Below are 27,799 nucleotides of genomic sequence, written 5' to 3'. Positions count from 1 at the left end.
GTACATGTAACAGGTAGCCAATTTCATTTTTTTAGTGTACTGTACTCATTTATTGAATATACAGCACTAGTCAAAAGTTTGGACTCAAGTTTGTCCTGAAAACATTTCAAGGAAAACAAAACCAAATCTTACTTCTGCTGCAGAGAAGTTCATTTAGAGTTACCAGCCTCAAAAATCACCAATTAACACACAGCCGTTATGAAGCTTTACAGAGCAGAAGTAGCAGACACATCTCAATATCAACTACACACACACACACACACACATGCATATATACACATTCACACCTAGGAGGAATTAGGAATTAGGAAAAGTACATCTTAGCAGGTTTTTGGGAGGAAACGCACATGGAGATGGGGAGAACACATAAACCACTACTTTAAAGTCACATTATGGAAAATACTAAAAAGAAAAAGAAGCTAGGTTTATGTGCTTAAAATGACAATTCAAAACATTGTTTCATCTGTTCTTTTTAACCACAATAAATTGACTCATCCTGGTGCCTGCTGCTGGCTGAAGCTCTCATTACATGGTGGAGGTCTCAGGCTGAGGACAGCCTCGTGTGGTCTGCCTTGGGTGTGTGTGGTGACTAAGGGTGGTTCCACTCAACAATCATGAAGATGGTCATGTTCTCAGCTGATGCGGGCAGTTATTACCTGATTGTGTGTGATTGAAGTTGATGAATAAGTTAAATAATAAAGGTGAACTTTATATTAACTTAAACACCTATGATGTTATATTAAACATGCGCCTCATAACACACAGATATACCTAAGACTTACTCTGATTTGCCGTCATACTTTATTACCCACATTATCACCCAGATGAGGATGGCTTCCCTGTTTAGTTTGGTTCCTCTCAAGGTTCTTCCTATTGTCGTCTTTTCCGGTTCTTTGCCACTGCCGCCCTCGGCTTGCTCATCAGGAACAGTCTGATAATTATGCCTTACACAAACTTCCTTACACTTACAAATTTATTCCTATTTGATCTGTTTATTGGCTTCTGAATAATACTTTAAAGGTACTATTTTCAGTTGAAAGATACACACTCCTGCACAAAATATATAACATTTTATTAGTGTGAATTAATTAGCATTTGTATTTGGTTAGATTTACCATGTGTTGTTGTTGTTGTTGTTGTGTGTGTGTGTGTGTGTGCTGGAGGAGCCACGCCCATGTGAGCGCCGTGACGCAGACTGAACACTGAGGGATGATTCATCAGAAAAAACATACAGACAGGGAACATTTGTACAGTTTCTTTAGAAATGATAACTGGAGCTGAAATGAAACTGAACTCCACCGTGTGTGTGTGTGTCTAAGTGTGTGTACAGTGAGTGCTCTAAAAACACCAACACACTGTGTCCGCGGGGACTTTATGCCACCTGTGTATTTCTGTGAAACTTTGCTTCTCTAACATTTTATGTTTTATAATTTAAATATGGAATTTATTCAGAAATTAAACTGCGTCAGTTAATACACTGACGTCACTGGGTTGCCCTCACGCGCAGTTCAGCCGAAGCTTTGCAGCTCTGAGAAAACCATGTGAACTCTTTAAATCTAATAGAAAATAATACATCTTATCTGATATTGTCTCGACATTCTGAGTCAACTGAACACTGTGATTTTTTCCTTCTATTTATTTTATTTATTTACTTCCATTTTTATTTATTTATTTGTCTACTCATCTGTTGGTTTACTCTGCCTATTATTGTTATTTATTTGTACGTTTGTTGGGCTGCTTATATTGTATAACTACTAATTAACTGTAGACTAATTATTTGTATAATTTAATCTTTTGTAGTTTCATATTGTAATTGTAACCTCTTTAACACGCCTTAACTGAGCGCGGCGCGCGCGTCTTTCGTGCCTCGCAGTCTGAGACTCCCAGATCTCGCGATAACTGGCTGTGTGACGCGACTCGCCGCTTGAAGTATCTGTTGAAGTTCCGCGCGGCTCTGCGGGATCAGTGCGGCTCAGTGCGGATCTGCAGGAGTGTGTGACCGGGTGGCGGGTCTGTCGCAGCCATGAGGCGGAATAAGGCGGACGTGGAGCGCTACATCTCCTCAGTGGAGAGTCTCTCTCCGGCTCAAAAAGAGGTACGCAATACCGGGCTCTCATTGCGCGTGCTAGCCGAGTTAGCTAGCAGGCTAAAGTGTTTAGCTCGAGTAGGCCGCTGTGGGGATAACCGTCACCGGGGAGACTGTGTGAGGAAGAGAGACCGGTGTGTGTGTGTGTGAGAGAGCGAGAGACAGAGAGAAATAAATGAACTGTTGCAGTGAAAGTGAGCTGTCTCTCTGCGTGCTGTTGACGTTTGTTTGTGAAAAACGCGGTAACTGTGTGTGTGTGTGCGCGCGCGCGCACGCGCGCCTGTCTGACTGACTGACTGCGTTTGGTGCACGTGTTTAAAGATTGAGTGCCAAACACACGCGCTTTTCTGCCCCTCACACACCGAGTGTGGGGTAAAACACGACGCACCACTGCGGGGCAGAGGGGTAACTAACACGGGAAAGCCGGGTAACTAACTGAGCTAACTTATCAGAGCGGGGCTCACTAACAGGAGGGAGGCGTTGTGTTTAGTCTGGGTTTAGTCTGAACTCTGTACAGGGTCTGAACTGTAACTGTAGACTCGCTAACATTCATTTTTACTGTGTTTATTAAGGAGTGCGTGTTTCAGTGTTTTGGTGTTTTTATCTGAAGTTGCTTCCAAGTGAGAACATCAAAGGTCATTATAAATAAATATTTATCAGGCTGTGAACGAGTTCTCAGCATGTAGAGCAAGAAGTCCATCTGTCTGTAATAAATATCACCAACACACTAAAACCCCAACACACGCTTACATTCTCTATATTTGTGTGTGTGTGTGTCTGTGATTCAGCCTCCAAATCATTATGATATCTCGCATACTGATAAAAATGTTATATGAATAAAATGTGATTTCATTTAATTAATGTACATTCAGTCCCTCGGTGGTTCTCGAGTGATCGTCCCATTGTTGGAACAACTTGTAAAGCAGCAATTAGACACGCTTTAGTGTATTAAGTTTAACAACTAACTCTATCTCAATCTACGTGTAATTATTAGTTATTTTCTGATACTTTTGTTTGTTTAACTGTGCAACTTGATTCCTGTTAAAAAGTTTTCTCATGATGCTTGTGCTCATTAGTGTTCATTAGTTTTCTGTTTATTCTCTCTGCAATCCTGTGTTTAAATCATATACATGCACTTACAGACAATATTTTGTTAGTCTGATTAGAGATTCCAACTTTTATGTCCGCATGGATGCTGATCTAATAAAATGTGTGTTTACACCCTTAAAGCATTGTAACCTTTTTTTCCTGACGTGTGTAAAGTGATTCTGCTCGCTGTGACGTGTTTAATCTGACTGAAATACATAAAAAGAAGACGACAAAGAAAGTATTGTCCTCCAACTTTGATTTTAGGTCAGGGTTAGGAGGCAGCTGTTGAGTTTACAGATCACGAATAAAAGCAAAATTTTCCTCCCAGAAACTTGTCATGTCTCCTAATGTTACCCACTGATGATGTTTATTTGCAATAAGAGAGAAATGCTTGAATCCAGTGTGTACATGACTGTTGATTATTTCATGATTTAATTGAACAGATTGTCACAGGTTTATTTCTCATTGCTATTGCTCAGATCAGGTCATTCTCCCCAGTGTTCTGATTGATAGGTGGATACTTGTGGAATAAAAAAAAATATATAAACTGGTTTAAGCCACGATCCGAAAGAGCAGCAGACAGTATGATGGAGAATTATTAACAGAGCTGAGGCACTACTGTAGTGTGTGTGTGTGTATTATAAACATATTCTTTTTTTTTGTGCTAATTTGATCCTCTCTTTGGCAGAAACCAGTGAAAGGATTTTTATTTGCGAAATTATATTTTGAAGCCAAGGAGTATGAACTTGCTAAAAGGTAACAATTATTTAAGAAATTGTAAATAATAAACACTTTATTTTTTTATGTGAAGTGTGTTAATTGCTCTCTTTGTTAAATTATTTTTTTATGTGTTTTTTTTCCTGCCTTTTATAGACATGTGTCAGCGTATTTAACAGTTCAGGTCAGGGATCCCAAAGCACATCGATTTCTTGGACAACTTTATGAACTAGAGGGTGAAATTGAAAAAGCAGTCGGATGTTACAAGGTATGTTAATTATTTATCACATGACATTACTTCATTATACAAGGAGCGTTCAAGTAAAAGGGGAACTTCTGATTGTGCAGAATAACAGAAAACACTTGTGAGACTAAAAACGTCCTTTATTTCTCTATATAATCCCCTGCTACACTAATCCACTGTTTAGTACCAGTGTTTTACTAGAGCTTGAACACCATCAAGGTAGAAAGTTTTCTCAGTACATTGGAGCCATGATTAAACTACCTGCTTCATGTCTGAGACGCCGGCCTCCGAGGAACATTTGGAAATGGCTTGGAGCGAAGTCAGGACTCCCAGCTGAGTTCCACTCGCCGAATGTTCACAGGAACGACTTCAGTGGGCTCAGAGACACCTCGGCCTGGATTGTCATTCACAGACATACAGCCTTTTTTAAAACGTTCAAATGTTTTACTGCGGCTAAGAGTCTCATCACCGCACTTCACTTCTAGTCTTCTGTCTATTAGTTTTATGCCTTCATTTAGTCATCACAAGTCCTGGTTTGACTTGAACGTCCCTTTTTATATATATATATATATATGTGTGTGTGTGTAATAATGTAATATTACATATTATGTAACCTGTTGCTGGATGTTTCTGTATAAAATAATAATTTAGTTTTTCCCATGTAATTGATCTTTTTCCCTGATTCCTGTGTTTAGCGTTCAGTGGACCTGAACCCGGCCCAGCGGGACCTGGTTCTGAAAGTGGCTGAACTGCTGTGCAGTAAACCGGAGCTCGACAGCAGGGCAGAATTCTGGGTGGAGAAGGCTGCCAAGCATTTTCCGGGTCACCCTGCAGTCTTCGACCTGAGGGTTTGTACAGCAACAATTATTATTATTATTTTTTAAATATATATAATGGGTTTTAAAGTAAATAATTTAATGTGGGATAGTGGGGTGTTAGTGAGAGAGAGTCTGTCTGTCTGAAAAGCTTTTTATACATCGATCCTTGCAGATAAAGGAATCACTGCAGGCATTTTGCTACTTATTAGTAACCGGTCCAAACTTTTTGAATGTTAATTAAAACATCTAGAACGTTGTGGATTTTTACAACAAACAGTGCCTAATTTCTTCTGCTCAGAGGTATATAGAGTGCTGAAGGATTTTCCCCATTAATTTGGTTAATTCAAATGAAGAGAAACAAGGCAGCACGTTCTAAGGATGTGTAGGAATTTATTCAAATAATACATAGAATTTATAGGGCTTTTCAGACTTGGGTGTGTTTGGTCCAAGTGGGAAGTTTGGCTTTTGTTAGCGTTGTGCTAGGCAGCTAACTCGGGTAGTTTCTGTCCCAAAGTTTAACTGTTTCGACAGTGTCTTAGATTTTACAGATGAATGTCTGTAAGCTTATTCAACTAAAACTAATAATGCTGCGACATTTGACCTCAAATCAATATCTTGATTAACCAGGTAGTGGTTAGCACTGTCGACTTGCACCTTCAGGGTCCAGGTTCGATTCCCATCTATGAGTGCATGGAGTTTCATGTTCTCCGGGTTTCCTTCCACTGTCCGAAGACCTGTCAGTTAGGCTAATTGGTGTTCCCAAATTGCCGGTGGTGTGTGAATGACCGTGTATATGTATGTTCAGGGTGTATCTTGACTAGTCGCCCGTGACTCTGTATACTTGATAAAGTGGTATAGACAATGAACTAACATATTTATTTGTCCCTCATAGTTCACTGGCAAGGTTTGTACTGTGATTATGCTCAACTGGATTTTTTATTTATTTTTTTTTTTTATAAAGGAGTGCAGCACATTAACATGCACAGGTGAAGTATTAACAGAATAAAAACAGAAATGAAATAATTCACATGGGCAAGATTACATTTGATTGCCCGACCTTTTTATACTGTATAACTCATTTAAAAGCTTTGCTGTACTTTGTTTATTGATGTGAGCAGCCATCTTGATTCGTTGTCATAAAATAGTGCAAATAATGTTTGAAATATCCTTTATTTAAATTTTTTTTTTAATTATTACTGGGCAATTCCATGCCAAGCTCCACCTTACCATGGGGGAAAAGATGGTGAATATACCACACCTGCTTATACCGACTAAAGTTTTACTCGTAAATTAAACATTACAGTCTAATGGTGAGCATCAGAAACTACAGAGACACAAAAAATGATAGGGCTGCAACTAACGATTATTTTGATAATCGATTAGTTGGGCGATTATGTTTTCGATTAATGGGATAAGCCCTAACCGCTTCTTTAATTTGATATTTCGCTTATAACTATAAAAAAAAAAAATCAGGGTATTATTTATGTATAAAAAATAAACTTTTAAAAATGCAAAAGCCACATAAAGAGTTTAATAATCTTTAATTTTGACATTTTAAACCTTAAATGAAATGTAGTATATAATATATACAGTATAAATATACACACCATTAACAAAAATATAAACGCAACACCTTTGTTTCTGCTCCGATTTTTCATGAGATGGACTTAAAGATCTAAAATTCATTCCAGATACACAATATTACCATTTTTCTCAAACATTGTTCACAAATCAGTCTAAATGTGTGATAGTGAGCACTTCTGCTTTGCTGAGATAATCCATCACACCTTACAGGTGTGCCACATCAAGATGCTGATCTGACATCATGAGTAGTGCACAGGTGTACCTTATACTGCCCACAATAAAAGGCCACCCTGGAATGTTTGAGAGAAATGGTAATATTGTGTAACTGGAATGAATTTTAGATCTTTAAGTCCATCTCATGAAAAATCGGAGCAGAAACAAAGGTGTTGCGTTCATATTTTTGTTGAGTGTATATAGTTTAAAAAATACACTGATATATTCAGTTGTTAAGATATAAACGGCTAAAATAATGTAATTTTGTATAATAAAATTATGTATTCATAAGTAAAACCACAGTAAATTACAAGTTAACTTTGTAGTGGACTATTAAAAAAAACTGTAGAAATGCAAAAATCTAATAGTCACAAATATACTGTTATTTGCATTCGCTGAAAACCACAACAATCACTAATAGTAATATTCTACTGTTATTCGCACCGTGTAAATTAAGCTGATCTAAAATAGCGCCATTTAACTAATCACTATTGCTCATGAGGTGATGCTATGTGCTACGCAATGTGATGCTAGCGAGTAGCACGTGAACAGATCTAGCGCGACTGTCCTGAAGTTAGCAAACAGTTTAAACTAAAAGCACTTCAACTTTTACACGATGGAGATACAGTTTTTACTGACCCTGCTTACGTTTCGCCATCCGTAACACCAACATGTTTTCTTTTTAAGTATTCGTGCATGACATGCCATGAAAGCTCGGTCTTGTATAGCGTGCAGATACCGTCTTTTTTAGAGGCGTTTAATGTAAATCACTCCCATACCTTGGAGGACTCAGGGCGCGCGCTTTTTCCTGCAGACGCTTTTGTAACCTCCATTGTGTGAGCGGCTGTGTATCTGTGTGTATTTGTGCATCTCGTGGTCGCACGCCTCAGTGACGTGAGCAGCCCAACTAATCGATAACGGCATTCGTTGACAACGAATTTCATTGATTTTATCGATTAGTTGTTGCAGCCCTAAAAAATGATAAAATAAAAAGAAAGGAAACACTCAAACTAAATTTCTGCAGTAATTATATATTTTTTTATAGACACGTCACATCTGTAACGCCAGTTTATATAAAATAATTATTTGTTCCAAAAACATGTGTGTGTGTTTGTGTAGGAGAAACTGTTGAGTGTTCAGGGAAAGCAAGGCTGGAACCAGCTTTATGACCTGCTGCAGTCTGAGCTCCAGCTGCGCCCCTATGACACCCACGTTAACCGCAGACTGGTGGAGCTCTACTGCCTGGATAAGCGTCTGGAAGAAGCGGCTAAACACTGTCTGGCTGTGGAACGCTCCGGGGACTTAAGACACAGCCTGGAATGGTACACCACCTTCGTCCAAACACTTCAGGTTGGTGAAGTTACGCTCTACTCTGGAGGAGCAAGTGATTATGTTTAGATCTGATTTAAAATCATCTGATTTAATGGCATCAGTAAGAGAAGTATTTTAAATATGTAATGTGCTCTGCAGGATTACGTGAAACAACCGAGTGTATCCTCTAATGAGAAGGTGTGTCGAAAGATCCAAAAGGAGCTGTTGCTGGCTCAGGGTAATCTGCTGAGGCTCACTCTTGCTGAAAAAGACTCCAGGGAAAGCGCGAATGCACTTCAGACGTAAGACTTTTATTTTATTTATATTATATAAATTATATATACAGACATGTAAATGATCTTTTCTGGTTGTAGTTTTGACCGGGCTATGCAGGATCTTAAAAACACCGCCTCAAAAGCGACGGACGAGCTCCTGGAGGTATTCGCGGAAATGAGGGCTCATCTGTACCTGTATGCTGGGACGCTGCTGCTGAAGATGGCTGTGGAAAAGGAGCAGCCGTGGAGAACTGTTGTAGATTTAGCAGCGCTCTGTTACCTTCTGGCTTATCAGGTAAAAAAATACATTAAAAAAAACAAAGCGTGATCATTTTATAAAGATCCTCCAGCCAGCTGTGTTACAGATGTGCAGGCGGGAGCGCACTAGGGGTGTAACATTTTCATTCACTTCGTCATCTGTATTGCCATTAGTCATAGCAGCGCTAGCCAATCACGGGCGTCTGCTCTACGTTCTCATCCCCTACCTCTGTGTGCAGCAGGGAAGCGTGTCATGTGCCTTGTCCTCCCTCTTGAATTAACCCGTAACCTTGTGCAGTTCTGAACTTTCCTGTTGAAACAAAATCTAAAGCCAAGGAAAAGCAAAGCAGCAACAATGAAATATAACTATTAATTAAAGCTTAAAGGTCTCAGGTGGCAGTTTTGGAAGTTAAGGTGAAGTGTTAATAAATCTGAGATTTAGTCTGTGGTGTAGGGGCGTGGTCAAGGAAAGTGTGTGTGAATTTCACTTAAAAGGGTTAATTGAGGAGAACTGGATATAAAAACACGACTCTCAGTCAGTAATTATCCACAATTATTCAGGTTAGAATCCTCTCCCACTTGACTTTCGCATCTAGCGGCTGTTGTGCTCGAGTTCAGAGTAAAATGTTTCCACACTTGGGAGATTTTTGCTGGTAGAGGTGTTGGCCATCACGCTATTACTCACTTCACTCCAGTAAGACCTCCACGTCAGAGCGTTTACAGGTCACGTGAGAATGACGTCATCAATTAATCAAAACTTAAATTAATTGCCAACTTTTGATTTATTTGAAAACATTGATTCATCGTTGCACCAATAGTGGACTGTTCATAGTGACAGTGATGGCATTTTGTGGTTGTCTCTAGACCAGGTGTATTTCAGGGACAGTGGACGTAATAATTTTCTGTGCCCTTTAAGAGGGGAAAAAAAAAGTCATCAGAATTATCCAAATTCATTTGCAAATTGTCAAGTAAAATTATCAACCACTACTTCCTACTCACACTCAGCCAGCCACAAAGCGCTGATGGCACATACACGCCCTCGCCACAGGGCTAAATTTAAATTTTGTCTGAATTAAAACTTTGCATTGTTGTGCGTGTATGAGATGTACAAGGTTGTAGGCAAGTGTGAAAATAGTTTTAAATTCTTACTATACAATTTACTGTACCACTATTATGGTACTGTAATGTAGTCAAAGGGTAAAGAGAAAAATAAACCATGGACGCAGTAGACATTTCTGTAAAGGTTTTTTTTCTTTTTCAATTTTCCACTTATTCCACTGTTGCAAGTTCAAATCCAAAATAGCATTAAATACAAAGCTAGTGCACCATAAAAGAAGTCCAGTCCCTTCTTTTAAGTATCCAAGTAAATAGTGCCCTTGATCAGGGGTTAAAGAGGGATTTGGGATTCAGCCTTGTGTTAAGACGCTAGTTAGCTTTGTAGCTCGCTTTAGCCATAAATAACACGGACTGTTCAGAGATGATTCAGAACAGCTCAGGAGCGATGACTAAGGAGAGGTCATGTTGTTTAAGATGATGTAATATTATCCGATGTGTCTGCTTGTGGCTTCATTCTTTTTAGGTGAAAAATGCAGAAATGACCAGATATGAGTATATTTCTAAAATTCGATAAATGTCAAAACATTTCTGATTTCTAAACAGTTTTCCAGCAAAAACAAATGTCCCATGATCTGGGGAAATATCAGTAGAAGCAGGTGTGGTAAACTAGAACCTCAACAGGACTGACTGGTTCTGTAGGATGTTCAGCTAAACTAAGCAGCTCATTTCCTTATAAACCTGCACAGTACTTGCTTTTTATAGTATTTCTTAAAATGTAGAAACCCCTTTCTTGTAGACCCCTCGCTGTCAGTCAGTTCTGAGTGTCTAAGACTTGTGCACTGAAGTCTAAAGCTAAGCTGATTTGCCCTGCTATAGTAGACCTGTTTGACTTTACAGAATAAATTTATTTTTTAAATGAGATTGTGGTATTTGCTCTTTTAAATCACTGCGTCTTGACTATGAACTGTGTTTTATTTTTCATAGTCTAGAGCAGGCGTCAGTAACTGGCGGACTACAGGTCTGGATCCATTTGCTGTCATAGCAACATGTCCGTAAGCTTGAGCCTGCTCGGGAGCGGCTTCATTTCATGTAAACAGGATTTAGCCCGCGCTCCTGGCGGGTTATGATTGGTTGAAATGGCGAGGTCACATCTGATTGGTTAAAGAGCACGACTGACGCGGACTGACTCGTGTGGGAAAAGAAAAGTATCTATATCGCTATTAAATATTATATTAGAACATAAATGTATAGGTTTATTATTATTAACTATGATATTACTATTATATTATATAATATAATAGTAATATTACCCTAGGCACGAGACAGCCGTCAAGACCATTAATACAAATTCTTGTATAATGTTTATTTTGTGACCCATTTATTTTTTAGTGGTTTGTCATAAATATGCAAATAAATATTTATATATAATAAAAATATAATAAAATAAAAAAAAAATAAAAGGAAATTATAATGCAAACTTGGATAAAACTAATTTTATTATAAAATAAACTATCAAAGTATACATGTATTTGAGAAAAATATATATTTCTATTTTTTCATATACAACATATTTATTTTCATATTGCTTATTTTATTTTATTGTAATTTGTAAACCATTAACCTATGAATTTATGTTTTAATATAATGTTTGATACAGATTATGTTGGGGGGCAATCCATGGCAGGGGGCATTTCAGTGCATAACACGTGTTACAAAAAAAATTGAGCTCTTTTTCTATTTCATCAACCAATCGGAGGGCTTGTGATCAGTGTTTCTACTGTCGATGCATATCACCTTTTAAACAAACGCACAATAATCCTAGACAACTCAACCCACCTATATTAATCATCAACAACAGGTGAGCTCGAAGAACCGACTTAGCCGGATCGTAATTAGCACGATGATCTCATCTTAGATGTGTCAGTTCATCTCGGATGTGTCATACGACGTATGAAGAAAGGACCCCAGAACCTTAAAAGATCCACAGACAGATCAGTGTTTTTTGTTTGTTTATTCCTCCTGCACAAGGTTTAAAACCAGTTTATCGTGTATGTTCCCAAAACTGGGGGATTATTAAAAGCAGTGATGTTGAAGCGCCAATATGAGATTAAACACTGGTTGGTGGAGAGAGAATTTCCACAATAGCCTGAGTTCAGGGTGTGTAAAATACCCAAACTAAAAGTGCAAATTCATTAGCATTTGCTTACTAAAGGTTGATTAAAGCTTGTTTTTGCATTCTGTACAAATACATATAAAAGGGAATACATACGGACATCAAAGATCAAACTGTCCGCATTATTAATGTAGAAAACTTAAAAACTTATCAATAAATATTATTGAAATGCTGGTGAAATGTGCTTACAGTGACTGTATATAGAGATGTGAATCCTAACACAAACAGGAAAATTCTAACCTCTGTACACTTTGCCCTCTGACCCTCTTAAATTTTAATTCTGTGCCCCTGACCTACAGGATGACGAGCGAGGTCATGAGGTTTTAGGATTTCTTAATTTTTTTTTCTTGACTGTTTAAATAAACCTCACACTGTTCTTGTCATGTAATGATCAGCTGCGTACGATGTGATTAAAAATACTTTCCTGCCCTGAGGCACGATTTGCTAAGTAGAGCTTTAGCAATTCTCCAGGACCGGGCTGTGTATTCAGTCAGCGCTTGTGCTCAGTGTTTCAGTTCTTTATTCCTTACTGTTCTGCCTCCCATTTTAGGTTCCAAGACCAAAGACGAAGCCTGAAACCAGTGAGCGTGCATCGCTAAAAGCCTTAGCTTGTTATCGCCAAAGCCAAGCAGGACACATGCTGCTGAACCTGAACCAGGAGAACGAGCAATTTGTGAAGGAGGTGGTGGAGGTGTTTGGGAACAGGAGTGGACAGGATGCTCTGTTTGAGACGCTGTTCAGTACACAGGGTCACCGGGATCTCTCGTTCATCAGCAGTGACACAATCTTCAACATCAGCACTCAGTTACCGGACAGACAAGACCTGGCTAAGTGGGACAATGGTACACACACACACACACACACACACACACACACACACACACACACACACAAGCTCATCAGTAACCAGTTTGTATGTAGCTCTCTGGTATGTAGACCAGAATCATCACTAAATTCAAATTTAATTAGGTTAAAGCACACAATAGAAGGAATTCTGCGTCTAAGCGCTACTCTAAACTGTTATAACTGTAACACTGGTGTACAGTAGAGGGTGTGGAGGCAGTGAAGTGACTTCTATTCTGTACGATATAAGCTTTGGTAGGTACTGCATGCTGGGAACCGTCTCATCGCCCGCTCCAACACCACACAGGCCCGTCTCACCGCCTAAAATTATAATTAAATTACATATTGTTTACTTGTATAATTAAATTATAAATAATTAAATATTGAAAATAATTTGCCTTAAATACTGAACATCAAGGCTGATGAACATTATATTTACTTTTATAAACTGTTAACTTTTTTGTTAATTGCCACTTTATAATAAAGTTTTTAGCAGACGACAGGCTTCCTGTGTAATCTTGTTGTTTCCTGGTATACAAGTTCGCCTTAAAAAACTTCAGTCCTGCAGATTTTGGCTCTGTGGGGGGGGGGGGACCTCGCCTGCCTTTAGCCTTCTTGAAGACCTTGATTAGCTTGTTCAGGTGTGTCTGATTAAGGTTGGAGCTGAACTCTCTAGGACTGAACTTGCCTACCCCTAGTGTAGGTGTAAAGTGTGTAGTCACACTCATTATCTATGTGTTTATGGCAGAATTGAGTAAGATTTTTAAACATGTTATCTTATTAAATTGATCACACTGACAGTTTAAATCACTGCAGCAGCTGTTCCCGTCACTAGCTGGTTTAAAAACAGTGCCCATAATGAACTTTTCATATTTGTTGCCGTTAGGCTCCATCCTGCACTGTGGGGATTTACAGCACCTGACCTGGCTGGGACTGCAGTGGTCGATGATGGGCCAAAGACCCCCAGTGAAAGACTGGCTTAAGCAGCTCTTTCCTCGTCTGACTCTGGAGACGTTCAAACTGGACACCAACGCTCCTGAGTCCATCTGTCTGCTTGACCTTGAGGTGAAATTCTGTTCATTTATTTGTTTAGGGTGTTGTGGTTAAAGTTGTTGTAGCATTTCCCAGGAGTGGAAACTTTTCTATTTGTTTAGCTGTCTAGACATTAGAGAGCCAGGTTTATTCCACATTCTAGTGATGCACAGCTGGAAGATGAGTTATAGTTCAGGCCCTAATATTTATATAAATAAGAGAGGTTTTGTCTCTAGTTTGGTCAGAACTTGCTTATTCAATGATAAGATATCTTTACATTTCATACACTGGAGAAGACGACACCAGTCTCAGAGGAATTTCTGTCTGTGTGTATCTATGTTCATATTTTCACTTTGGCTGAAATAACAGCGCTGAAGTGGTATAAGTAAATTTTAACACGCTGGAGTGGTTTTAAGACAAAACTTCATCTTTATCCTTTTATCTACTTTTTCCATTTCTCATCTGTGATTCACTCTTCGATTACCGAACAGGGAGTGTATTTGTCTGACCACCAAAGAAGAACAACTTAGTGTAAACAAGGCGTAAGATACTCAACCTTACAGAATGGGATTTCTTTGTATTAAGTTAGAGTTCTGCTGTACAGAGAGACACACAGACATGTACGTGGGCTTCAACCTCAAATAATAATAATAACAATAATAATATCACTGATTTACGTTAAAGATCAGCAGATTATTTTTAGCTTTAACATTTCAATAATTTTTACAATCTCTACCTGTCAACGACGCATCCTTGCACTAGTCAAGATTAAATTTATTAAATGTTATTGTTTCCATGGCAACAGCTCATACGCATGTGCAGCGTACACTGTATAATTCAATACTAATAATAATCAGATTTAATAAAGGTTTATAGTTTAATAAATCCATTCTTGTAATTTATGAAAGGAGTCTCTTTTGTAAGTGAACCTATTCTCAATTACGATTTGCGCTCATTATTATTTATTAATGAATTAAACATTGCATATTCAATGTTATTTGAACACGTTAACAGTCAGTTAATAGTCACTGAAAGCAAAATGTAAAAGTTTTATTTAAACTGTCCCAGTAACAATTCCAACAGGTAAAATGTGTAAAAAAAAAAAAAAAATGAGGCTAAAATAGTTAAACAATCAACAAATCAGTCCTATCTGTCCTTCAAAAGTTTGTCCACTGAAACTACACCACTCAATACTGCACACCATCTCCCAGTGTAAATGCGCCCACTTGTGGTGGACAAGTTAACAGATATCCGAGCTATACTGTGTGAAACAATCATTCAGTTTTAATAACATTTTAATCAGAACATTTTTTAACGGCATTTAATTGTTTAATGTTTAAGATTCCACTCTGTCGTCTTAATGGTTTCAGGTGTTTCTGTGTGGTGTGGTGTTCACAAGTCACACTCAGCTACAGGAAACGGCCAAGATCTCCCCTGCTTCCCAGCTGCAGGAGCCCAGATGTTTACCACTGCAGCTTATGAAGCTCTTGTCCTCAGAGAGACAGAGAGAGTGGTGGGACGCCGTCTACAGCCTCATTCATAAAAAGGCAGTGTGAGTCAGAGAGACACAGCTACAGTCTATACATTTTCATTTTTTAAGCATAGAAGAATCAAAGATAACTGAGGTTAGATCTTTTCTCACCTTTAGTAAGACTGAAACAAATAACCAAAAGATTTTAGCAGAAAAAAAGAGATTTTTTTTTTTAACACATTGTAGAAATATTGTGTGATTTACTCTTTCTCCATCTTTAGACCGAATACATCCGCTAAACTGAGAATGATTGTCCAACACGGCCTGAACACACTGCGGGCGAGAGAGAAACATGGGCTTCAGCCTGCGTTGCTCGTCCACTGGGCCAAACATCTCAGTAAAATGGTAACCTTTATTTATTCTTTTTTTTTTTTCTTTTAGCAATTTTAGGAAATGTTCCATTACACCATGTTATGTTTTAAATATGCTGTTATACACTGCCTGGTCCAAAAAAAATATACACACTGTAATATACAGTATGTGTGTATATATATATATATATATATATATATATATATATATATATATATATATATATACACATACACACACACACACTCACCTAAAGGATTATTAGGAACACCTGTTAAATTTCTCATTAATGCAATTATCTAATCGACCAATCATATGGCAGTTGCTTTAATGCATTTAGGAGTGTGGTCCTGGTCAAGACAATCTCCTGAACTCCAAACTGAATGTCAGAATGGGAAATAAAGGTGATTTAAGAAATCTTGAGCGTGGCATGGTTGTTGGTGCTGGTCTGAGTATTTCACAATCTGCTCAGTTACTGGGATTTTTACGCACAACCATTTCCAGGGTTTACAATGAATGGTGTAAAAAGGGAAAAACATCCAGTATGCGGCAGTCCTGTGGGCAAAAATTCCTTGTTGATGCTAGAGGTCAGAGGAGAATGGGCCGACTGATTCAAGCTGATAGAGGAGTAACTTTGACTGAAATAACCACTCGTTACAACCGAGGTATGCAGCAAAGCATTTGTGAAGCCACAACACGCACAACCTTGAGGCGGATATGTATGTGCAAGTAAGCTAAAGATAATTTAGTATTTACATATAACAGTGCAAGATGCAATGAAGTATTTTGAATATATATTTAAAGTGGCATTGTTAACGTGACATTGTTAAGAGTCCAGTGGTTGTGGTGAGTGTGTATTGGTGTGTGCAGAATGTCAGCAGTTCAGAAGCCTGATGGCTTGTGGATAGAAACTGTCTCTGTATCTGCTGGTGCGGGTCTTGATGCTCCTGTACCACCTGCCCGACGGCAGGAGCGTGAAAAATCTGTGGCTGGGGTCAGAGAGGATCCGCTGCGTCCTCCTCCTACAGCGCTGTCTGTAGAGGTCCTGCATGGCTGGCAATTCAGTCCTGGTGATGCGCTGTGCTGATCTCACCACCCTCTGCAGAGCTTTGTGATCTAAAGCATAAAAGCTGCCATCCCAGGTGGGGATGCAGCCAGATAGAATACTCTCGATGTGCATTGATAGATGTTTGTGAGTATTCTGGGGTCCATGCCGATCCTCCTCAGGCGCCGCAGGAAGAAGAGCCGCTGTGTGGTGTGACCAACTCAGATCCTCGCTGATATTGATGCCCAGGAATCTGAAGCAGCTGACTCTCTCCACCTCTGCTCCCCCGATGTGGATGGGGGTGTGGCTTCCTCCCTGCAGTCTCCTGTAGTCCACGATGAGCTCCTTAGTGTTGCTGACATTGAGCAGCAGGTTGTTGTCGCGGCACCATGATGTCAGGGCTCTCACCTCTGCCCTGTATGCCGACTTATCTCCATCAAAAATGCAGCCGATGATGGGGGTGTCGTCTGCAAATTTGATGATGGTGTTAGAGCTATATGTTGCTGTACAGTCGTGGGTGAACAGGGTGTACAGTAGGGGGCCGAGCACACATCCCTGAGGGACACCGGTGCTGAGTGTTCGTACGGATGAGGTGATGTTGTCGATCCGAACCACTTGAGGTCTGTCTGTCAGGAAGTCTAGGATCCAGCTGCACAGGGAGGAACTGATACCCAGGTCGCAGAGTTTCTTGACCAGTCTAGGTGGTTTGATGGTGTTGAAAGGTTAAAAATGTCTGTGAAGACATCAGCTAGCTCACGGACGCATGCTTTGAAGACACAACCTGGGATATTGTCTAGTCCCGGAGCTTTCCGTGTGTTTACTTTCCTGAAGTATTTACACATGTCAGCCTGAGATATCTGAAGAGGGCAGCTGTCCTTTTCCAGTAACAGCTCCTGAGATAGGTGGTTATCAAAGCGTGCATTGAAGGTGTTCAGCTCATCAGGTAGAGAAGCAGTTACCTCCCCCACTCTGCATCTTATCCCCTTGTAGTCTGTGATGGTCTTCAGTCCACTCCACATGTTCCTGATGTTATAGTTGCTATAGCAGGATTCCACCTTTTCTCTGTACTGTCCTTTGGCAGTTTTTATTGCTTTTCTGAGTGCATACCGGGATGATTTGTACTCACTTGGGTCTCCGGATTTAAAGGCTGCAGTCCGTGCTTTGAGCGCTGCGCGGACCTCTCCGTTAAACCATGGCTTCTGGTTGGGGTAAATCCGTACATTGACCCGCGGTACGACTTCATCGATGCATTTGTGAATGAAGTCCGTTACGTACTCAGCATAGTTGTTGATGTTGCCAGCGGCAGTCGGGAAAACTTTCCAGTCCGTAATGTCGAAGCAGTGACGCAGGGCGCTGTCTGATTGGTCGGTCCAGCGCTGAACCAAACGCGTCATAGGCTGCTCGCATTTCTAATTTGCACGAGCTCACCAAAACTGGACAGTTGAAGACTGGAAAAATGTTGCCTGGCCTGATGAGTCTTGATTTCTGTTGAGACATTCAAATGGTAGAGTCAGAACTTGGCGTAAACAGAATGAGAACATGGATCCATCATGCCTTGTTACCACAAGGGGGGTGTTTTCTTGGCACACTTTTGGCCCCTTAGTGCCAATTGGGCATCGTTTAAATGCCACAGGCTACCTGAGCATTGTTTCTGACCATGTCCATCCCTTTATGACCATCATGTACCCATCCTCAGATGGCTACTTCCAGAAGGATAATGTACCATGTCACAAAGCTTGGTTTCTTGAACATGACAATAAGTTCACTGTACTAAAATGGCCTCCACAGTCACCAGATCTGAACCCAATAGAGCATCTTTGGGATGTGGTGGAACGGGAGCTTTGTGCCCTGGATCTGCATCCCACAAATCTCTATCAACTGCAAGATGCTATCCTATTAATATGGGCCAACATTTCTAAAGAGTGCTTTCAGCACCTTGTTGAATCAATGCCACGTAGAATTAAGGAAGTTCTGAAGGCGAAAGGGGGTCAAACACCGTATTACTATGGTGTTCCTAATAATCCTTTAGGTGATTGTGTGTGTGTGTAATAACTATATATATATATATATATATATATATATATATAACTATATATATATATATATATATATATATATATATATATATATATATTAGTGCTGTTAATCGATTTAAAAAAATTAACTAATTAATCGCACAATTTTTTGCAATTAATCGCGATTAATCACAATTAAAAGACTGAAACTTTTTGGATATTTAAATGTAAATAATTAATGTAAACTCAAGACAATGAAACTATTTAAATTCAAATATGATTGTTTATTGGAATTTTTGTTTAACTTGTAACACACATTTTCTCATGTAAACAACATACCTGCAATAAACCATCAATATTCTCCAAATTAACTGTTGGCTTGAAAGCCATATTTATTACAGAAATAAAAACACAGGTATGTGCCATTTGTGTCATTTAAATTTCAAAACAATCAATGCAATTTACATTGGCGAGGCCCTGTAGAGATTGTTTCGGTGGGGTGTTTTGCTTTTAAGTGATATGTCAAAGACGAATTACTTCTCTGGTATTTAAATTTGGCTTTGCAAAATGTACAGATTACTTTTGTTTTATCCACAGAACCATCCAGCAGAGTTTTATACTGAAACCTTCCGTCTAAAAGTCCTTCCTTGGTCTTATCCATACTTCTTTGCACGTTGAACACACGTCGGCCACAACAGGAAATAAAAAAAACTGCAACCGCGTTAATTGCGTTAATTTTTTTTTATGCATTAAATATTTCAAATTAATCACATGCGTTAACGCACTAATTTTGACAGCACTAATATATATATATATATATATATATATACACACGTACACTCACCTAAAGGATTTATTTGACCATCTTTAGCTTTGATGGCACTCATTAACTATTGTGTTGTTTTGATGACATCGTTTCCCATCATGGGTTTTATTTCCTTTACAAGTGAAATTATAATTTTTTTTAAAGATTTTGTATTGATGAAGGGAGTCGAGCTGTTCCATAAGGTCTTCTTCAGAACATCACAAAGAGTTAAGGTTAGGACTCTGTGGTGTCCAGTTTATGTGTGAAAATGATTTCTAATGCCATTAGGGAAAAAGAAAAACTCCATTGATGTGATAACCTGGTGATTCAGTACATTGAGGTTGTCAGCTGACTTCATTTAATTTCCACATAACGTTACTGAGTCTAGACCCGAGACAACTGATCAACCCCAGATCATAACATTGTCTCCTGAGGCTTGTACAGTGGACACTATTTTACCCTGACACACTCATCACTCTGGAATAGGATCAGTCTGGACTCATCAGGTCACATGAACTCTTTCCATCACTCCAAAGTCCAGTCTTTATGCTCACTAACAAACACACAGCTGTTTAGTCCCAATTCTAGATCTTCATTCAGTTCTCATCACATTGTGTGTGTGTGTGTGTGTATGAACAATCCTCTTATTTTCAGTATTAAATGTACCATACAAATGTAGCAACATCTGATTTTTACTGTTGATTTTACTATGCAACATCAAGTGTTTAAGTGATCTCTCATTGTGCTTTATTGTTTTTTATTTATTTATTTTTTCAAAAATATAACTGCTGTTCATTACCTAGGCAGAGATGCAGTATTTCATCAATCTCTCCCTGCAGGGTGATGGTGTGAACTCCTACTACGACCAGAAAGAATATGTTGGCCGTAGTGTGCACTACTGGAATGTTGTGCTCCCCCTACTTGAGAAAATCGAGAAGAGACGCAGCATTCCTGAACCTCTTGATCCATTATTCATGCATTTCGCTAGTAAGAACATGCAGGTAAAGTGACCACGACTTCTTTTACTTCCATTTTTGATTTGGTTTTTACTTGAATTTGTTTAAAAAATGTTTAATTTCCCCCTTTTCTTTGATAGGTTTCTGAAGTTAAAGGCTATGAAGAGGAGGCTACGATAGCTACCGCTATTCTTCTCGACATCGAGGGCAAAACAGTTCAGGCCATCCCGATGCTGGAGAAGCTCGACTGTGTCTCTTCCTACTGGTATCTTGCTCGGGTACGCTATGAAATTTATGTTGCCTCACATAAAGGAGTTATTTTTGCCTAATTTAAATGACGTTTCATCAAGAGGCTTGGCGTTTACCCTGTTTTTTTGTTTTTTGTTGTTTTTTCTCCTCCTCATCGTACCAGATCTATCAGAGACTCTCTGAGGAGGCCGGAAACGGAGTTGAGGAAAGTCAAGACCGGTGCATCAACCTTCTCCAGCTGTTCAAGAAGTACTTATCGAAGGTCTACCTCGCCAATGGAGATGACATGGAGAAGGTCCAGGATCTAATCCCAACCACCATTTCTTTATAATACTGTACTGTCAGAGGCTTAATTACACAAACTGAAGATTGCATTTCACATTTACATTCCAGGTTCCTGTGTCAATGGAGGAAATCATGGACCTTCTCAATGATGTCAATCAGCAGCTTGGAGAGAGTGGAGATGATGTGGATGTAGTTCATGAAGGCCTTCCGATGACTTCAAGCCCGCGGTCACTCACAGATCCAGCTGGAGCTGCTTCCCATAAGTTCTCCATGTCCTCTCCAGCCAAAAGTGTCCGCTCCCCCTCTAAGAGATCAGTGGTATATTAGTGTTTTTTTTTCTACATTATTTTTTATGCTCGAATTTGTTCCTTGTTGTTTACATTATTAAGGTGTTCCCTTTTTTTTGTGGTATTGATTTATAGTTCTCTCCAAAAACACCCCCTCACTGGGTGGAGGATCAGAAGTCTCTCTTGCAGATGCTCTGCCAACATGTCGAGGCCTTGAAGGTCAGATTGCAACCAGTAACTTTTCATTTCATTGAAATCTTTGAAAAAATTAAATACAGTATGCGCCAAAATATACAGTACTGAAACTCTAGCATCTCTGACGCGCATGTCTGTTTGCTGATGGGGCAAAGCTCCACAACACGCGTGTTCCCAGTAGTGAAAAGGAAGTTGTGATGTTGAGTTGTTAAAAATGGGTCTGTCGACGGAGGAAAAAGTATTGATTGGTGATTATTATTTCCGCTCATACTGAAGTGGTCATTAAAATGGGGACCGAGTTTGAAAAAGGTTGCAGAACAATTCCTTTCTGTACCCAACTCATTCCTCCGATCATACACCACCTGATGCCTACTTGTGGAGAATGTTAAAGGAGAGTGTGTTCAACTGAAAACTAAGAACCGAATATTACTGGTCAAGGCCGCGTTAAAATGTAAGATAATGTTATAAAAATGTCTCATACAGGGCATGTTCCTGTTTGTTTTGCAGAATGAAGTTCATGATCTCAGACACAACTCGTCTGCATCAACAGAGTCCCCGTTTCACAGAGTGTATGGAGGGAATTATGCAGCAGATGCATTTCCGGAGCCCTTTTCAGCAGCGCAGTCATTTCACGGAGTGCCACTTACAGGTCAGTATAAATGCGTTACACATGTCGTGTCAAGTAGGCTATTATTGTCATTTCAACCATATACAGTTCAGTACACAGTGAAATAAAACAGCGTTCCTTCTGGATCGAGGTGCTACATACAAACAACATAACCCTTCATTTGACTTTTTTGGTTTTCTTAGTTGCCACCACGGGCCCTTCAGTGTACTACAACCAGTCGCCTGCGTATAACTCGCAGTACCTTCTTCGCACTGCGGCTAACGTAACACCGTCCAAGGTAGGAGGATTGTCCGTGATTTAATGATCATTGTTTTTTTCCACATTATGTGGTTAAACACACCAAATTAGTAAAGCTATAATGAATTTAAGCTATAAGTGACCTTAAATTAAACCCCAATGTGCCTTTGTTATTACTTACAAACCCATTTGGATATCTCATCAAACCAGAATTAGTTTTGGGAAATTTGGCTTGCTTAGTGTTGCTGAGACATAAGTTCTCCCTGTCAAAGTCTTAAAGATTACAAATTCGATTCATAAAGTTCTGTATTTTAACTTGTGATAGACATCATAAATAATAGTTAGATGTAAAAGCTTTCCCCCCTATTGTTCATGTTGTAGGTAGAAGTGAGGTTAAAAAAACTGAAGCATTCCTGTAACACATCTTTCTCGTAGGCACCCGTGTATGGAATGAATCGTCTCCCACAGCCGCATATGTATGCTTATCAGCAACCAACACACACGCCTCCTCTTCAAACAGCAGCATGCATGTACCCTCAGGATCAGGTTTTTGGTACCTCTGGTATCAGGTTTGAGTCACCAGCTACAAGCTTACTGTCTCCGTACAATGAAGAATACGGCAGCCATAATGTTTCTCAGCCCTCTACCAATCCAGTGTTGCCGGAGCCTGGGTACTTCACTAAGCCGCCCGTCATACACGCCCAGTCCGGTAAGAGCAGTGAGGGCAAGCCAGGGGATGTGAAAATTAGCTTTGCCCAGCAAATTGCTGTTGAATCTTCTAAAATTCGGCCTGAAGCTGCCTCCCAAATGACCCCAACACCGGCTGCTTTCAAGTTTAATTCAAATTTTAAGTCTAATGATGGTGACTTTACTTTCTCATCTGCAGAAATGAAAAACAAGAATGAAAGCCTTTTGGGGCTTCTGACTTCAGATATTCATCCCAGAGCTGAAGGCCATTCAGCCGTAAAGTCGCAGTCACAAGACCCGGCATCCAGCAGTGTCTTTACTTTTGGGAGTAAAAATGCGTTTTCTTTTGTCGATGGGGCTCAGGGTAATACGAGTCTTTTTGGAAAATCTGTACCCAAGTCAGTGACTGGGGAGGAAAACGATGAGAAGTATGTTGAAAGTGATGACAGCACTCACATTGAAGAGGATGAGGATGGTCCGCATTTTGAGCCCATTGTTCCTCTGCCCAATAAGATTGACGTAAAAACTGGGGAAGAGGAAGAAGAAGAAATGTTCTGCAACAGAGCAAAATTGTTCCGTTTTGAGGCAGAAACAAAAGAATGGAAAGAGAGAGGCGTCGGATCTTTAAAAATCCTCAAGCACAAAACATCCGGTAAATATCGATTGCTGATGAGGAGAGAACAAGTTTTGAAAATATGTGCAAATCACTACATCACTACAGACATGGTTCTAAAACCAAACGCTGGCTCTGATAAATCATGGGTGTGGTATGCTATGGATTACGCTGATGAAATGCCAAAGACAGAACAGCTGGCTATTCGCTTTAAGACAGCAGATGAAGCTGCAATTTTCAAACAAAAATTTGAGGAAGCTCAGAGAGCTATTCTGAAACATCCCAAATTGCAAGGTCAACTGAAAGAAAATGACCCCAAGCCTTCCGTGGACTCTGGCAAAAACACTGACCTGAAAACGCTTTTCGCTAAGAAGGAAGGTGAATGGGACTGTAGTGTCTGCTGTATAAGAAATAAATCCACATCTAAAGAATGTGCTGCTTGTTGCAACCCCAATCCTTGTGCGGATTCAAAACCTGAACGTAAACCACCTGAGGGATTTAAAGGTGCTTCTGCTACTACTTCATCAGCGGCAGCATTTAATTTTGGACTTGGTGGAAATACTAAGGATCCCAGTGGTGAAGCCAGCTTTAAGGCTTTTGGATCCCAAATTCCTTTTTCCTTTACGTTTGGATCGCAGTCAGCTGCTACTCCATCCAGTCAGGGTGATGCAAAATCTGCAAATGTTTCAAGCTTTTCATTTGGGTCTGGATTTGGCTCTCAGTTTGATAAGAAACCAGGACAGTGGGATTGTTCCACATGTGCAGTGAGGAACGAGGCCTCTGCGAGCAGCTGTGTTGCATGTCAAACTAATAAACCCGCTATTGCTCCAGAACCCACCAAACCGTCTGTCAATTTGCAAATTCCAAGTCAATTGAAGGGAAATGATTCTAAGCCTTCTATAATTGTGGAAACCAGCAAAAACGCTGACCTGAAAACGCTTTTCGCAAAGAAGGAAGGTGAATGGGACTGTAGTGTCTGCTGTGTGAGAAATAAATCCACGTCTAAAGAATGTGCTGCTTGTTGCAACCCCAATCCTTGTGGTGATTCAAAACCTGAAGTTAAACCAGCTGAGGGATTTAAAAGTGGTCCTGCTCCTACTTCATCAGCGACAGCGTTTAATTTTGGACTTGGTGGAAATACTAAGGATCCCAGTGGTGAAGCCAGCTTCAAGGCTTTTGGATCCCAAATTCCTTTTTCCTTTAAGTTTGGAACAGAGTCATCTAGTTCAGCTGAAGTAAAATCGCAGCAAGGTTCAAATTCCTCCATCCAAAAAGTCAGCAGCTCAAGTGTTCCAAGTTTCGCATTCAGTTCCACTGCTGCTCCAGAATCTACCAAACCACCTGCAAGCTCTGTCCCCTCACGTGGCTCTGGACTTGACAAGTTTGCCAAAAAAGCAGGTCAATGGGATTGTGATACCTGCCTGGTCAGGAATGAGGCAGCTGCAGCAGTGTGCGTTTCTTGTAATTCTCCATGTAGCAGCCGAAAAAGTGGAATGCAGTGGGATTGTGATGGTTGTCTAGTTAGAAATGAGATCACAGCCAGTCAATGCGTGTCCTGCCGGAAACCAAATCCCAATGCAACCAGGACTAAGGCTGCAACCGCACCTTCTTCCTTTAGCTTCAGTGCTGATGGTCAAGCCAACCCTGCAAGTACAGCTGGCTTAAAGGCTAGTGCTTTTAAGTTTGGTCAGACTAAGAAAGACACACCAGCAACAACTCAAGTCGAAACCTCTTCAGGCAGTTCAAAATTCTCTTTTTCTGTGCCAGGTTCAAGCTCTGGATTCAAATTTGGTCTTAAGGGGTCTGAATCAAAGCCAGCCACCAGAGGCAGTGAATCTGCCTCAGTGTTTCTGAAAAACATTGCAGAACAGCACAGAGAAAAAGAAGCAGAGGTACCCTCTTCATCTGTCCAGCCTGTAAGTAAAATTGCCAACGAAGACTGTCCACTGTTTACAGGAAAGCAGAATGCGTTCAGTTTTGCAGACTTGGCAAAGTCTTCGGAAGGTAATTTCCAATTTGGCGAGAAGGATCCCAGCTTTAAAGGCTTTAAAGGGGCTGGCGAGCAACTTTTTACCTCATTTGTGCAAGGCCAAAAGGGAGACCACTCCATTGAACAAGAAGAGGAGGATATGTATAAAACAGAAGAAAATGACGATATTCAGTTTGAACCTGTGGTTAAGATGCCTGAGAAAGTTGACCTTATTACAGGGGAAGAGAGTGAGGAATGCCTGTACACAATACGTGTGAAACTTTTCAGGTTCGATAATGATACTAATCAGTGGAAAGAACGGGGTGTTGGAAACCTAAAACTTTTAAAAAACAGTCAAAATGGGAGGCTTAGGGTTCTGATGAGACGAGAGCAGGTGCTGAAGGTGTGTGCTAATCACTGGATAACTACTACAATGAACTTAAAGCCCCTTTCTGGCTCAGATCGAGCCTGGCTTTGGTTAGCAAATGACTTTTCAGACGGAGATCCCAAGTTAGAACAGTTGGCTGCCAAGTTTAAAACCCCAGAACTTGCGGAGGAGTTTAAGCAAAAATTTGAGGAGTGTCAAAAACTGCTGTTGGACATTCCTCTACAGACCCCTCATAAGCTGACTGATTCAGGCCGAACCGCAAGTCTCATACAAAAAGCCGAGGAAATGAAATCTGGTCTTAAGGACCTCAAGTCATTCTTGACTAACGACGGAATGAAAGGCAAGAATGAGGAAAGCAACATTACCACAGCAAACGATATCTCTGGAGTCAAACACCAAGACGAAAGCACTGGACCCACTCTGGAATGGGATAATTATGATTTGCAAGAAGATGCCCATGATGAAAGTGTCGACACGTCTGTCTATGCTTCTCCCCTAGCGAGCAGTCCACTGCAAAAAAATTTGTTCCGTTTTGGAGAATCATCCTCTGCGTTTAGTTTCAGCTTCCAGCCTATTCTTAGTCCCTCAAAATCCCCAGCTAAGCTGAATCATAGTGTAGCGTCCAGCGGACCGGATGACGAACAGGAGGCGAGTCAAGAAGAGGACAGAGATGGCCAGTACTTTGAACCAGTCGTGCCGATGCCTGACATGGTTGAGCCTGTGAATGGAGAAGAGAACGAGCAGGTGGTGTTCAGTCACAGAGCCAAGCTGTATCGCTACGATAAAGACCTCAACCAGTGGAAGGAAAGAGGTATAGGAGACATCAAAATTCTACAAAACTACGAGTCAAAGCGCACAAGGCTTGTGATGAGACGTGACCAGGTCCTTAAATTGTGTGCAAACCACTGGATAACCTCCGATATGAAGCTTGAGCCAATGAAGGGAGCAGAAAAGGCATGGATTTGGAGTGCTCCTGACTTTGCTGAAGGAGAAGTAAAAGTTGAGCAGTTGGCTGTGCGCTTTAAATTGCAGGAGACTGCAAATTCTTTCAAAGAATCTTTTGAGAGTGCCAAGGATGCGCAGGAAAAGAAAACGCTTCTTGCATCTGCTTCAACTAGTGAAGTTTTGACCTCTCCCAAAGCTCTGTGTGGTAAAGCTGCTCTTGAGGTGCTTGAGGAAACAACTAGGGAAAAGTCTGAACAACCTTCTGAAGTCAGTCATGCGTCTCCAGAGTCTCTCGGTTCTCCTAACACCTCTAAAATCTCTTGGGTTTCTCCACCCAAGTTTGTCTTTGGACCAAACAATGTGCAGAAAATATTTGAAAGCCCAGAAATGTCTAAACAGATGGTTTCCAGTCCAGCTACAGAAGCTGCAGATCCGACATCAGTCAGCGCTTTAAGCTTCAAAACACCAGAAAGACAGACGACACCCCTGTTCAAGGTGCAGGAAAGAGGTAAGATTTTAACTAAGATTAAAGCCTTATAATCTTTATTTTTTTTTGTCAAAAAAACTAATCACTACCGAGGTTTTAGCTTGTATTTATAATGTTTAATAATGTTTAATTCATTAGTGCCTATTGAGTCCATGTGTTCTCTGAATCTGTTCTGTTTTGGGACATTTGGCCAGTTGGTAATTATTCTTTCAGACCACACCTGTGTAACACTGGTTATGGGCTTCAACCTATAACAAAGGTGTTATGGGTTGAAATATTCATAGTATTAATAACAAGTCAAAAAATATCATCGTTTTGCCTGTTATTTAAAGTTTATCATAAACAAAATGAGTTATTACAAAGCACATTCCTGTATATAAAACAAGAAAAAAAAATCAAGATCAGATCCCCTAGATAAATTTTTTTTTTTTTTTTATCTCACTTAAGCTGATTTATTTATTTATTT

General features: G+C 40.0%; 1 protein-coding gene across 3 annotated transcripts in view; it reads left to right on the top strand.

Annotated features, from left to right (window-relative positions):
• The first annotated feature begins 1,276 nt into the window (after positions 1-1,276).
• ranbp2 (RAN binding protein 2) overlaps positions 1,277-27,799 on the top strand; it is a 38,139-nt gene continuing 11,616 nt past the window's right edge. Inside the window, exons 1-20 of one of the 3 annotated variants that reach the window (XM_053496954.1) lie at positions 1,278-2,095; positions 3,864-3,931; positions 4,049-4,160; positions 4,832-4,984; positions 7,871-8,101; positions 8,222-8,364; positions 8,437-8,632; positions 12,375-12,666; positions 13,554-13,732; positions 15,070-15,251; positions 15,452-15,575; positions 20,247-20,408; positions 20,504-20,641; positions 20,776-20,907; positions 21,006-21,215; positions 21,320-21,403; positions 21,887-22,028; positions 22,190-22,284; positions 22,680-22,953; positions 23,131-27,354. In XM_053496954.1, coding sequence (XP_053352929.1) covers positions 2,024-2,095; positions 3,864-3,931; positions 4,049-4,160; positions 4,832-4,984; positions 7,871-8,101; positions 8,222-8,364; positions 8,437-8,632; positions 12,375-12,666; positions 13,554-13,732; positions 15,070-15,251; positions 15,452-15,575; positions 20,247-20,408; positions 20,504-20,641; positions 20,776-20,907; positions 21,006-21,215; positions 21,320-21,403; positions 21,887-22,028; positions 22,190-22,284; positions 22,680-22,953; positions 23,131-27,354 — 7,213 coding nt within the window. In that variant the 5' untranslated portion in view covers positions 1,278-2,023. Of the gene's footprint in view, positions 2,096-3,863; positions 3,932-4,048; positions 4,161-4,831; positions 4,985-7,870; positions 8,102-8,221; positions 8,365-8,436; positions 8,633-12,374; positions 12,667-13,553; positions 13,733-15,069; positions 15,252-15,451; positions 15,576-20,246; positions 20,409-20,503; positions 20,642-20,775; positions 20,908-21,005; positions 21,216-21,319; positions 21,404-21,886; positions 22,029-22,189; positions 22,285-22,679; positions 27,355-27,799 lie in introns of all 3 variants that reach the window. The other 2 variants (XM_053496955.1, XM_053496953.1) reach the window with 2 other exon arrangements.

Source organism: Clarias gariepinus, chromosome 5 (assembly GCF_024256425.1).
Source record: "Clarias gariepinus isolate MV-2021 ecotype Netherlands chromosome 5, CGAR_prim_01v2, whole genome shotgun sequence".
NCBI lineage: Eukaryota > Metazoa > Chordata > Actinopteri > Siluriformes > Clariidae > Clarias > Clarias gariepinus.
The sequence above is the reverse complement of the archived record's forward strand: the minus strand, read 5'-3'. Positions and strand labels throughout refer to the sequence as shown.